General features: G+C 46.1%; 1 protein-coding gene across 1 annotated transcript; it reads right to left on the reverse strand.

Annotated features, from left to right (window-relative positions):
* Positions 1-1,481: 1,481 nt before the first annotated feature.
* LOC130838744 (sialic acid-binding Ig-like lectin 5) lies at positions 1,482-10,264 on the reverse strand. The gene is made up of 9 exons (XM_057712240.1): positions 10,228-10,264; positions 9,768-10,148; positions 9,269-9,547; positions 8,953-9,000; positions 8,035-8,289; positions 7,666-7,950; positions 7,342-7,441; positions 6,443-6,524; positions 1,482-1,999 (listed from the first exon to the last, which is right to left on the reverse strand). Exons 1-9 carry the CDS (start codon positions 10,262-10,264, stop codon positions 1,808-1,810), a joined length of 1,659 nt encoding a protein of 552 aa, XP_057568223.1. The 3' UTR covers positions 1,482-1,807.
* Positions 10,265-14,255: the final 3,991 nt, after the last annotated feature.

Below are 14,255 nucleotides of genomic sequence, written 5' to 3' on the forward strand. Positions count from 1 at the left end.
AAGTGAGGCCAGGAGATAAACCCAGAGAGATCATAAGATACTGTATTATGAACGGAATGTCAAGCTGAGGGGCTGGTCTTTGCCGGGGGAGGCTTTGAAGAGTTCTGGGAAGGAGAATGACATCAATAAGTTGTTCCTGGACTTCCTAGGTGGCGCAGTGGTAAAGAATCCACCTGCCAATGCAGGGGACACGGGTTCGAGCCCTGCCCTGGGAAGATTCCACATGCCACGGAGCAACTAAGCCCATGTGCCACAACTATTGAGCCTGTGCTCTAGAGCCCGTGAGCCACAACTGCTGAGCCCATGTGCCACAACTATTGAAGCCCACGTGCCTAGGGCCCGTGCTCCACAACAAGAGAAGCCACTAAAATGAGGAGTCTGTGCACCACAATGAAGAGTAGCCCCCACTCGCAGCAACTAGAGAAAGCCCGTGTGCAGCAACAAAGACGCAAGCAGCCAATAAATAAAATAAATAAATAAATTAAAAAAAATTGTTCCAAATCCTCTGTGACTGGTTTAAAAAAATGAATAAACTGAAGCCTCAATTAAATAGAGTTTGGAGACCAGAAGGGGGAGCGCTCACCCCCTCTTAAGACAGCAAAGCCCAATAGGAAGAAGAAAGACTCCTCTTCTTTGCTGGCAAGGACTCAGCCAATGAAAAGCCACAGACTCTTTTTTTATTCTATCCCCAGACTTCATCCGCCCCTCTATAAAGGCGTTCTTCTTCCCTTACTTCCCTTGCCCAAGGCTCGCCATGGTCGCAGACCCCGAGTTGCAGTTCTGAGCTAATGGCAACTAAACCCACCTTTGCTGGAGAAATATCTGGCCGTCTTTTTGTTTCAGGTTAACACGAGTCACCCCCAGCCTCAGGAGAACTTGCCAGGAGGACCTTTCTGTTTAAGGAAGGGAAACCAGGGGACACTAAGCACACACCATGTGACAGGCCTCTGTTGGTTGATTTTTTTTAAAGCTCTTTATTGCAATGTAATTGCTTTACACTCTTGTAGCAGCTTTTGAGGTACACCAAAATGAATCAGCTGTATTTATACATATATCCCCATATCCCCTCCCTCCCGCGATTCCTTTCCTTTCTCCCTGTCCTGGCCCTCAAAGGCATCACCCATCATCGAGTTGATCTCCCTTTGTTATACAGCAACTTCCCACTAGCTATCTATTTTACAGTTGGTAATGTAAATATGTCTATGCTACTCTCTCACTTCATCCCAGCTTCCTCTTCACCCCCACCAACCCCGTGTACTCCAGTCTAAATTATCCATTCAACAGATGAATGGATAAAGAAGATGTAGCACATATATACCATGGAATATTACTCAGCCATAAAAAGGAATGAAATGGAGCTATATGTAATGAGGTGGATAGACAGAGTCTGTCATACAGAGTGAAATAAGCCAGAAAGACAAAAACAAATATTGTATGCTAAGCGCTACATAGAGAATCTTAAAAAAAAAATGGTACTGTTGCTTGATTTTTATGTGCTCTTTCTTTAATGATCACTGAACTTTGAGGTAGGACACATGATCTCCGATATACAGAATGGAAAACTGAGATAGAGAGAGATGAAGTGAATTGCTTGCTATCGATGCCATAGGAAGTGCTGGAACCTGCATGTGGGCCCAAGTCTCTCTAATTCCATCACCTGCCTGCTTTCTGCTCTACTTGGGGACACTCATATAGTAGTTAATGCTAATACTGCTGCAAAGGTTTCATTAACTAGTCCCTGGCTAATCCTTTTCCCTACACAGGCTGTGATTCCTCCAGCCAGGACCAAGCTCTGGGCGAGTCCCAATTAGCTTGTTTTGATCTCTGCATACTCGCTCGTGCTGGTGGCCTCCTGGCCCGAAGGATCCCAAGAATTCATCCCATAAAAGCTGAGGGAGGCGTAATGGAGCTCCAGCTGCTCCCCCAAGGGCGGAGCATCCTCCGCAAGGGATGACGTCTGGTCTGGGGGGCCGTCTGGGCAGGGCTTTTGCCTGGAACCCTGAGTAAAGGGGAGAAAAGGGAGTCAGAGAAGGAGTAAGGCAGGCATGACCCCCAAGGGGAAGTTGGGATAACGGGACTGCTATTCATTTATCCTCTTATTTCACATGTTTCCTATGAACGCAAATATTCACACATTCATTTACACTTTTGTAATATTGAGACTGATTAGGCCATATCAAGGGCTTATGAATCATATTTAACCTTCGCAAAAACCCAGTATGAATGATACTCTCATTATACCCACTTTACAGGTAGGTAAACTGAGGCGGGGGACGGGTAAAATAGTTTGCCCAAAGTCACTCATATAGTAAATGGCAGAGCCAGGACTCTAACCGAGGTCTGCTGTGTTATTGGCAGTGTCTCCTGTGCCAAGTCCTGGGAGAAGGGCCAGGTGAACTGTGCAAGAAAACCTAGACCCTGACTTTAGGCAGCTTACATTCTGCTCAGAGGACTAGATTAGGCAAAGGAAATTTCTAACTTCAGTGTGTGTTATGAGATAGCTTATGCAGAAACCAGAAAAGAGATGGCAATTCTGGATTCTGAGCTTGGGTCCCCTATAACAAGAATGAAAGTAAAGCAAGGACTTCCCTGGTAGTGCAGTGATTAAGAATCCGCCTTTCAATGCAGGGGCATGGGTTTGAGCGCTGGCCCTGGAAGATCCCACATGGAGTGGAGCAACTAAGCCTGTGCACCACAATTACTGAGCCTGTGCTTTAGAGCCCTCGAGCCACAACTACTGAGCCAATGTGTCACAACTACTGAAGCCCACGCACCTAGAGCCTGTGCTCTAGAGTGAAGCCACAGCAATGAGAAGCCCGGGCACTGCAACGAAGAGTAGCCCCCGCTCTCTGCTATCAGAGAAAGCCCGTGCATAGCAACAAAGACCCAATGCAGCCAAAAAAATTAATTAATTATTTTTAAAAAAGAAAATTTTTCACTGTTTCATTCACCATTGGTAACAGTTTATGGAGGAAAATCTTTTCACTAGATGTATTTGAAAAGTTCAGCTGAGATGTATGATAAAAACTTAAAGTTATTTAGTGATAGAAAAGAACTTCCTTACCCTGATCAAGGTATGAAGGTTAGGTTATCTATACTAAAAACAACAACAACAACAAAAACCTGTAACAAAAACCAACTGAAATGGGTTGGTTAAACTTAAATGGAATATTGGGTGCCTTTCCTTCAAAATCAGGATGAATAAAGGATACCCATGATCACCACTGTTATTTGGGTTTGGAATCTTAGCCAGGATATTTAGACAAGAAGAAAGAAGGAAGTGCCTATCAATTAGGGTCAAAGGGAATAAACAAGCTGTTATTATTTTGCAGATAATATGATCATTGAATTTGAAATCTTCAAAGATTCTGAGTGACACCCAAGACCAACCTGTAATAGTGTTCACTTCCCCATCATTTATTCAGGGGAGTAAATCATTTGTTCAAATCTGAAACCTCTCAGAAGAAAATTTCAAAGGTGAGTCAAAAACCATCTGCACTCTGGCTATAGAAAGAGTGGGGATAATTTCTGACTCACCCTCGAAGATCTTCAGAGGTTGCAGGACACTAGGGGTTTCTTCTTCAGGGACAGAAGCCCAAAAGGAGTAGTTGATTCTTAAAGAAAATGACATTGCATGTGCACCAAATTCAGCTGCTTTGATTCAGCAGCCATGACAGTGAAAACAAGAATATTGTACCTTTCTCAGATGGAATGTTTCTCTTTGAAGACGAATGCTTCAGCAGGCTTATGGATAAGATCTAAGAATTTTCCAGCTACCAAAGCAGCAAGATTCTAAATGACATCCAAGACCAATTTGTGATCTTTTAAATTACCAAAGACAACCTCATGTGTTTTTAAAAATTGTTTTTAATTCTGCATACCAGCAATGAACAATCAGAAAATGCACTTTTAAAAAGATAGTATTTACAGTAGTAACAATAACTAGTACGTAGGAAGAAAAAGAGGAAAAGATGACCAAGACCTTACTGGGAAAGAATTCTCCATCTTTCTTGAAAACATTTTTTTAAAAACTTAAATGAATGCAGATATGTTTTTGTGGATTAGAAGACTTGAATTCACAAACAAGTACACCCTTCTTGAGTTGATCTATACCTTCAATGTATTCCAACGAAAACTCCAACAGGAGTATTTTGGGGAACTTAGCAAACTGATTCTCACATTTAAATAGAACAACAAAGGGCCAAGAATAGCCAAGACAACTTTTGAAGAAGACTCAGGAGAAGGTCTTGCTGTATGAGATACCAGGACTTATTTTTGAGTTTATAGATTCTGTTGATGGTGACACAGTTGTGACTCAGGGACAATTAAATCGACCGTCGGAATTCAAGAGGTCACAGAAAGAGGCCCACCCAGGTATGGGATTTTGATGTATGGTAAAAATGGCATGGCAGTTCAACACAGGAGAGAGAGAAGGACTATTGTATAAATGAAGGAGGTACATATACAGGTCAACACGGCACACCACACACAAAAATCAACTCCCAGTAGAAGAAGTCTTTAAAGGTCAAAAGGAAAACATAAAACTTTTAGTTGAAACTATACTTGAAACTCCTGGTAATCGTTAGAGTTTCTTAAATGAGACCCAAAAGGCACTTTAGAAAAGAGAAGATTGGTGAATATAGTTATATTACAATTAAGAACTTACCATCATCAGAGGTTGCCTTTAAAAAAGTGAAGGTAAGCTAGTCACTGGGAGAAGACATTTGCCATGTATATAACCAAAAAGAAAATAAAAAGTATAGAAATGTTTAAAGCTCTTCAACAAATTTAATAAGAGGTCAAACATCCAGTAGGGAAATGGGCCACAGATGTCATCAAGCATTTTATACAAAAGATGTTCATGTGCTGCTGAAGACTTAGAGAGAGTTTCATTGTCATTGGTAACCAAGGAAATGCACATCAACACCACAGTGAGAACAGGAGGTGACCAAAAAAAAAAAATTGAGAAAAACAAGTGTTGCAGAGAGAGATACATAACAGAATACTAGATAACAGAATCTGATAGGCACAGATGGGAGTATAACTGAATGCAGTTGCTTTGGAAAACTATTTGTCATGCTCTTGTAAATGTGAATGTTACATACCCTATGACCTAGGAATTAAATTCTTAAGTAATGCTAAAGAAAAACTCTTGTGTGTGAATACAATGAGACAGGAGTAAGAATGCTCCTAATAACAACACCTGGAAACAACTCAAATGTCCATCAATACCAGCTTAGATAATACATGTAATAATAAAATGAATTATTATACAATGGGGAACTGCAACTTTGTGTCAAAATGTGAATGACTCTTTCTAACATAATGTTGCATCTACAAAGTGAGTATGGAAAAGAGTACATGGAAAAGTGATGCCCTTTGCAGGTTCAGAAGCAATTAAACTACACAGTCTATATTTTTGGTAAACATATATGTGATACTACCAGCAACAGGAGTCAGAGCAGAGGCTACGGAGGAAAGATCAGGGAGGAACATGGGTAGATAAAAGTTATCATCAATGTTTAAAGTCATAGGTTCGACGGTAGGTTTACACTTGCTTATATTATGAATACCAATGAGGAAGTAAAAGTCAACACTGCTTCTTACATTGGTAACAGTTTGGTCACGAACAAAGCATTTTGGATAATTCCATTTAGGGCAACACAGCCCAATTTTAGAAAAGGAAAGAGGGGTAGTGATGGACTGGGAAAGAGTGAGAGAAAATTACAGCCCCTGTCCCCACAAGGACTTTACAAATACGATAAGAGGGTGGAGATGGGTGAATGCAGTGATGTTGGGTGATGTGACCCTCAGCACAGGGATGGACACAGAGCTCTGGGGACACAGAGAAGGGAGGGATGGACATTGACAGGGAGGGAGAGGACAAAGTTTTCCCAGAGTAAGAGATGTTGATATTGGAGCTACAAGGAGGAGGCAAGCTGGTCTGGTCAAAATGGAGAAGGAAGGGCATTTCAGGTATAAGGAACTGTGCATTCGAAGCCTCCAGGTCACAAGGGAGTAGATCTCTATGGAGACAGAAAGAAAGCCAGCGTAGCTGCGTGCTAGGCTAGGACCAGGGGCTGGAGCAGCCATCAGGGAGATCTCAGGAAGGACTTCATATATCAGACCAAGGATTATGACTTGATTCTCTAAGTAATGGTCGCAAACAACAGCTTTGAGACGCCCCAATGGCTGGAAGCTACTGGTTTGAAGGAGATGGTTCTAGCAGGCTGTATCCGGCAAAGAGGTGAGGTGGGCTTAGTGATCAGCAGAGGACCCTTGGGTCAGGGAGATGAAGAGGAAGAACAGAAGGGAAGGCAACTCCCAGGTGTCTGCCTGGGGGACCAGGGAGGAGCAGGAAATGCTGAGGAGCTCAGGCTGGACCCACCGACTGCACATGCCCAGGTCTCCCACAGCAGGAGAAGATGCCCACATCACTCACCCAGGAAACGGTACCCATGACGGGGTCTTCATCGTCCACATGCTCTGGTCTCCTGGCTGCCTGCTTTCTGCGGGCTTTCGCTCTAGAAGAAACCAGTGTACTGCAGCCAGGATGGCTTGGGCAAAGGTGGGCAAGCTGCCCCCCACTCCCTGGTAAGACACCTCAGACCCACAGGCCTTCTTGATGTGCAAGTGAGTGCTTCATCCTCTTGGATGACCAGGACTTTGGCCAAGACTGAATGTCCATCACTGAAGACCCCACTTACACATGAAACACGTACATTAATGTTATTATTTTTGGCAAATGATAGCCAAAAAGTGGAAACAACCCAGGTGTCCGTCAATAGATGAGCGGATGACTAGAAATGTGGTCCATTCATACAAGGGAACATCATTTGGAAATAAAAAGGAATGACGTACTGACCCATGCCATAACATGCATGAAGCTTGAAAACATCACGCTAAGTCAGTCACAAGGGACCACATATTTTATGATTCCACTTGTATGAAATGTCCAGAATAGACAACTCTAGAGAGACAGAAAACAGAATAGTGGTTCCCTAGGGCAGGGGGTGGAGCAGATGGGATAACAAGGGGTGTGGGTTTCCTTCTGGTTTCTTTTTCATTTGGGGCTAACCAAATAGTTCTGTCAAAATCATGCTGATGGACACACAACTCGGAACAGACTAAAAGCCAGTGAATTGTACACTTTAAATGCATGGGAGTTATATCTCACTAAGGCTGTTACCCATCCACACACACAAAGAAAAACCAAAAACAACACCAAAAAGACCCTCTCGGGATCTAGTCTACTCAGCTCTGCATTTCTGGGATTAAGTGACCTCTCTCTGGACTCCCTACCACACCCCTCCCTGTACCTCCCCAACAACACAGGCTTACATGCAAAAGAAGATAAGGCACAAACACAGTGACAGCAGGGTCATGCCACCAGCACCTCCAAGAGCCCCAGGAACCACTCCAGTCAGGGGTGCCAGTTTCCCTGCAGAGAAGAGGCCCATGAGATGACTTCACACCCAAGATTCAGTCTCGGGCCTTCCCACCTCCTTGCAGAACTTACTGGAGAGCCTCTTCAGGCCTGAGATGGAGCCCCCTGTCCTAGCATTCACCTTCTGTCCAGGCCCCCGCCCCTCTCCCACCCAGCATCACCTTCTAGGATCTTAACTCCTTTCCCCCTAAGCCTCTGCCCGCAACCAGCCCCCTGACCTGGCAGCAGCAGGACAGTGCCACTCTGGGCCCCGTGAATATTCCGGGCTTCACAGCTGAGTCTGAGGCCAGAGGGGAGCCCCCCAGTGAGGCTCAGGGAGCTGTTGGCCCAGGGCTCAGAGGAGTTGGAGGTGACCTTGAAGGAGGTATTGCTGAAATTCTCCTCCAGCAGCCCCTCTCCCAGCCGCCAACGCAGGGAGGGTGCCGGCTGGGCTTGGGAGGAGCAGCTGCAGTGCAGACCCTCCTCCTCCTGGGAGCAGGAGGGGCCCAGCAGCTGCGGGGGCGCTGTGGGGAGGGAGCAGAAGGTTGAGTGTGCCTCTCCTGTCCCGTGGACCCAGGTGTCCTGCCCCCAGGGGTCTCCACACTCACAGAACACAGAGAAGCTCAGAGAGGTATTCTGGGAGCCCAGATAGTTCCGAGCTTGGCAGGTGAATTCCATATCTTCAGCTCCTAAGCCTGGCAGCTCCAGGATCCCCGTGTTGGAGATGGAGGTGGGCTTCAGTGCTCGGGACCCCCGGAACCAGCTCAGCTGAGCAGGGGGGTTGCTGTCAGCAACACAGAGCAGCTGCAGAGCCTGACCCTGGGAGATGAGAAGGGACGAGGTGTTTTGCAGAATCTTGAGGGCTTTGGGGAAAATGCAGCAAGTTAGCTGGGAGAGGCTGAGATCTCATTCCTCCGACCTTCCCAGGATCTAGTTGGTTTCTCCTCCCCCAGCCCAAAGGCTTGGTTCAGTGTGGATTCCCAGGCTGGGCCTTCACACCCTAAGGAGGTAGACCCAGCATGTCTGGGCCTCAGATCTTCAGGGGAGTCTCAGTGTCTCAATGGGACATGCCTGGGCTGTTTGGTGGAAAGAGAACAGAGAGCCTCAAGGTTTGGGAAACGGATTCAGTGAAGGAGCAGGAACTGGGACTAAGGAGGCTTTTGTGGAGGAAAACCACAGAGCAAAACCATGATAAATTGAACAGACCTTTGAATGGAGTGTGTGAGTGTGTATATGTGTGGAGTGTATGTGAGTGTGTGTGTCAGTGTGTGTGTGTGTATGTGTATAGGTGTGAGGGGGCTGTGTGTGTGTACATGTATACATGTACATGGTGGTATGTGTATGTATATATGTGTGTTGCATGTGTGTGTGTGGACCAGTACATGGGAGGTGGGGTAGGGAGGGTGGTGATTTTTATCCTTGCTCTTCCCATAACTCATCACATTCAAGCCCTAATCCCCACCTCTCTGCTTGCAGGGGGTCCCAGGAGCAGAATGCAGCCCTGGAGAGGAGAGGTCCTTCCCTACCTGTGACATTTCTGAAGGAGATGCTGATGGTGAGGTTCCACGGAACATCTAGGATAGAAAGATATGGCCTTGCTTCAAGGTGAGGCGTGGGATGGAAATGGACCCAGCACCCAAGGAAGGAAACCAGGAAGGGGAATGGCTGTGCATGGCCAGTCCCCACCTAGGCTCCCAAGGCTCAGATCCACGAAAGAGTGAGCTGGCTCTTGTTCTCTCTCCACCATCTACACACACACAAACACACACACACACACACACACACACACATACACACACACATAGCACTGCCCTCAGGGACCAAGCCCCCCTCCACACTCACAGGAGACATTGAGTCGGATGGTTCTCTCCATGGTCACCTGAGCTCCTTGGAGTTCCACACGACAGGTGAGGTAGGTGCCATGGTCCTGGGGCCTTGGGGTGAGGGTGAGCACTGAGGAGTGGAGGGTCTTTTTGTTCATCTCATCAAGGGCATCCCCCACCCAGGAGAACAGGAGAAACTGCCTCACTTCACAGACTAGTGACAGGCTGCAGGTCAGGTTTGTGGGGTGGCCAGACTCCAGAGGCTCCAGAAAGTGGATGTTGGGTTTCCCTGCTGGCGCTGAGGAGGAGAGAGGGAGATGCCTGGGCCCAAAGGTTGGGGAGCGAGAGTGTGACCGAGAGGGACCAGTGCCTCAGGGCCACAGTTCCCCCTGGGTCCTGTGTCTCTTCGGAACCCCTAAACCCCAAGACACCGAGCAGGGAGGATTTCTATGTCTTGTTCCTGTTGTAACACTGGGGTCTCCACGTCCCAGGGTCCTCTCCTGGGCCCCCTGCCATACCTGTCACCTGCAAATTCAGCCTCTTATCTCTGTAACTGTGTTTCACATTATGTCCCCTCTCCACTCGGAAGAAGTAGACCCCTTTGTCACTCATCCTGGCGTCTCTGATGCTCAGGGAGCAGTTGTTCTTCCAGGGGTCCCCGAGGAGGTGGAATCGGCCCTTGGTCTCTGGCTTCACTCGTCTGTTTGGGTTGTTTGTGGCCACAGAATCACCCTTTACGTTGTCCCCTTCCCGGAACCAATAGATGTAGAGTTCGGGAAGGGAATACGATGAATTTCCCGGGTAGGAGAAGGAGCAGGGCACGTGGACGCCCCCGCACGCCTGCACCGTCACTGATTCCTGCACGCGCAGCTCGAACCCTCGGTCCTCCTGCAGGGACCCTGGGGGGACACAGAGGCTCAGCGGCAGCTCCAGCCCCTCCCCCACCCGTGCCGCCCCTCCCCCCCTCGGCCCACTCACCCCCCCACAGCAGGACCAGCAGCAGCAGGGGCACCATGTCCGCATCCGCCAGCGCAGAGCCCGGGTCAGGGTCCCTCCGTCGGGGAGGGAAGCGCCCCGAATGTGGGGAGGGACGGAGGAAGCCCAACAGGAAGCCCGTGGGTGACAGCGAGATAGCCTTGGCCAAGCACAGAAGGGGAACTTGGACGCCCCAGGCCGCGGGGCTGGGGTGGGGGCTGACGAGTCCTGCTGTCCCACCCGCTCCCCCCGCCCAAGGCTGCAGGGGAAGAGCCTGAGGCCCCAGAGTTGAGAGGGTTCCCCGGACGTGGCTCTGAAATGACCACCTGCCCAGGGATGTTCACGGCCACAGCGCGGTAGCCCAGGGGGCCTCGCAACCGGAAAAGAGAAACGGGGTCCCGCCCTGCTGATCTGCGGGTCCCACCCTGCGGCAGAAAGACTCCGAACATTCTGCAAAAGAAGAGTGAAAATGTTCTCAAAACCGTTCAAGTTGGGGCAGGAAAGACGTTTCCAGAGCCAAATATGGTGGAGGGTGGAACCCAAGAAGGAGAGCTGAGCAGGGAAAGCTCCTTTGCTCTGCAGGGTTTTCAGAACATGGCAAACGGGAGTGGTGGTCTTCATGCAACTGAGGGTCTCCTGGGACCAGCCTTGGAGCACAGGCCCACCCAAAACAGGGCGAGGACAGGGAGGCCCTTCCCCATTCATTGGGCACCCCGAAAGGCTAGACCTCACAGAAACACAATTAAGGACACCTCCCTCTGCACTGCCTTTTAAAAATAAACAAACCAGTAAGGGCGCAAGCCATGTGTAGAAATAACCTGTAATCTCACTGCTCTTTAGGGAACAAATTTCATAAAGGTTTCCCAATTTGGACAATGATCTTAACCATTTTAGACACTCCAGTAACAAGCTGTGGAATGGAAAGACATTTTCTTTTATATTTATATAGAGATATTATTTATCTATTTTTTCATTTCTTCAATTATAAAAATAAATTTCCATCAACCGTGCCAGTGGAAATAGTGTATGTTTTTGCTCTTCTCTCTATTTTAGACAGAATATACCTATAATCGATAATATCTATTAGTAGAATATTAGTATTTATTAATATACACAATAATTCTCCTACAAAGAGGCAATCAAAGAGGATCAGCCCAAAAGTATGGGGAACAGGTGTTATGCAGGCATGACAGACAGGTGTGCCTTACTACTGAGTAAAGTCATCTGTAATTTTTATGAATTGTCTTTTCTTGTGGTTTTCAGGATATTAGCTTTTGAGATTGATGAAATGTGTTTTCTTATTTCAAAAGAAACCCAGATGTTTCCCTGACCTTTAAGAAATATGTATACTTGATCTTCATCCCCAGTACTTGACTCACAACTCCTAGAACACTTGGAATTTTCTGATCCATAGGCGATATGGGAGCATCTTTTGTTCTAAGATTTGGCTTTTTTTCTCAGTTCCTATAAACGCTTCAGGGTCAGAAGGCTTGGGTGTCCCATTTTGTGTATGGGTGCCACATTTGTAGTGTATTCAGTGACTTTTTTTTCCTAAGGAGGAATCTCAAATTTTGTATCAATGTCAGGCTGCACAGAACTTAGGACTGGCCCTGCTGTGGGGTCCAGGTGAACAAGAGGTGATAAGCTCTGTCCCCTCACTCTGCAGGTATTGCAGGGAACATTCCTGGACACATCAGGAACTAAAGAGGGCCACGTTCCACATGGCTGTGGCATGCGAATTTACAGCAGCTGGTGGTCTAGTGAACCACAAGCTGGGATTATCAAAGAACAAGAAATGACAAGGGTTGGTGAGGATGTGGAGTAAAGGGAACCCTTGTGTACTGTTGCTGGGAATGTGAATTTTGGTGCAGCCACTGTGGAGAACAGTATGGAGGTTCCTCAAAACTAAAAATAGAACCAACAAGTACTTTCACTTTGGGGTATTGATCTAAAAAAAAATGAACACAATAATTTGAAAACATATGCACACCCCCATGTTCATGGAAGCATTATTTACCATAGCTAAGACTTGGAAACAACTGACATGTCCATCGATGGGTAAATGAACAAGAAAACGTGGTATGTGTACACCATGGAATATTCCTCAGCCATAAAAGGGTAGGAAATCCTGCTTTTGCAACACATGATTGGACCATGAAGGGATGGCACTAAATGCAGTAAGTCAGAGAGAGAAAATACCATACTATCTCACATATATGTGGAATCTTATAAAACACTCAGAAGGAAAGCAGACTCATAGATACAGAGAACAGATTGGTGGTTCCCAGTGATAGAGAGTGGGGTCATGGGCAAAATGGGTAATAGTGGTAAAAAGGTACAAACTTCCATGAATAAAATCAATAAATCTTGGGGATGTAGTGTATATCATCGTGGCTACACTTCATAATACTATTAACTATAATAATATATTTAACAGTACTGTATTATATGTTTGAAAGTTGCTAAAAAAGTACATCTTAAAAGTTCTCATCACAAGGAAAAAAAATTTAGCTACATATAGTGATAGCTGTTAACGAGACATATTTGGTGAGATTTTGGAATATATACATATATCAAATTGTTATGTTAACACCTGAAAGTAGCATAATGGTATCTTTATACCTTAATGGAAATAGATATGACAATATCTATCATATATATATATAAATGTCACATATATCATAGATATCCTATATATATAGCTGTCATATATATGTATATATATATATGCAGAAAAAAATCTCAAGGTGGGCCTTAGATTAGAGTCATCCAAGGATACCAGGCAGTGTTCCCTTGTTGAAACACTCAACTGGCCTCTCAACACCTGCTTAATAAATTACTGATGCTAAATTCCCTTTGCCAAAATATATGCTGTCTCTACCATTTTCACAATTGATCCTTGACTCATTAAATCTCAGGAGATGAACAAATGATTTGAAATGTCTTCTGGATAAAACTCATAGCCAATTGGAAATAAAAGAGAGGTTCCTTAGAAACATAAAGGGTTTCTTCAAAAAACATCATACTTCATGAAGTAAGATAGATTCTACCCAGGTAAGGCAATAAATATACATAACAGGTATAAGAACTGAAAGAATAGCAAAACAAAGATGTTTCCCTTCATAAATGTTTATGTACATAGAAAAATTGAAAAGTCTATACAGATACATTTGGGGGCATAATGAGAGAGCACGATTATGAGACACAAATTCAAATTTTAAAAAGCAATTGAATTTCCAATTCAGTAATAAAGAAGTGGGATTTTAAATGAGATGCCATTGGGACATCCCTGGTGGCACAATGGTTAAGAATCCACCTGCTAATGCAGGGAACACGGATTCTATACTTGTTGGGGAAGGCCCCGTGTACCACAAATAGGCTCTTGTACCACAACTACTGAGCCTGTGCTCTGGAGCGCACCAGCCACAACTACTGAAGCCCGTGAGCCTAGAGCCTGTGCTTTGCAACAACAGAAGCCTCCGCAGTGAGCAGCCGGAGCACTGCAAGGAAGAGTAGCCCCTGCTCTCCCCAGCTAGATAAAGGCCATGCAGCAACAAAGACTCTATGCAGCCAATAAATAAATAAATAAATAAATAAATAAATAAATAAATTCTGAAGGGGGTGAAGGTAGAGTCAGCCCTGGGGGGCAAGGAACACAGTGGCCTCTGAAAAATGCATTGTGTCTCTGAAGCTAAGTGCCCTCCTCCGTAGGATGGTGAGGTTTTCAGTGGAGACTGAGGAGGAGCTTGGCTGTCCCCTGTCCAGCACCTGTGTGCTGAGGGACAGAGCTCACCAGTTCCATTCCCCAGCCCTCTTTCCTCTGCATTTGAGACAGCTCAGGGATCTGGCCCAGGGGGCACTCCAACCCCCGTGCCAGACCCTACAAGTGCCTGGCTGAAAGTTTGACGCTGTCCGTGGTGCTGGAGCACAGCTGGGCAATGAGTTCAGGAAACCCCCAACTCTGCCAACGACCCCTGTCCACAGGCACAAGGTCCTGAACTTTAGGCCAGCAGGGCACCTAAGGCGGAGGG

This window comes from Hippopotamus amphibius, chromosome 16 (assembly GCF_030028045.1).
Source record: "Hippopotamus amphibius kiboko isolate mHipAmp2 chromosome 16, mHipAmp2.hap2, whole genome shotgun sequence".
Classification (NCBI taxonomy): Eukaryota; Metazoa; Chordata; class Mammalia; order Artiodactyla; family Hippopotamidae; genus Hippopotamus; species Hippopotamus amphibius.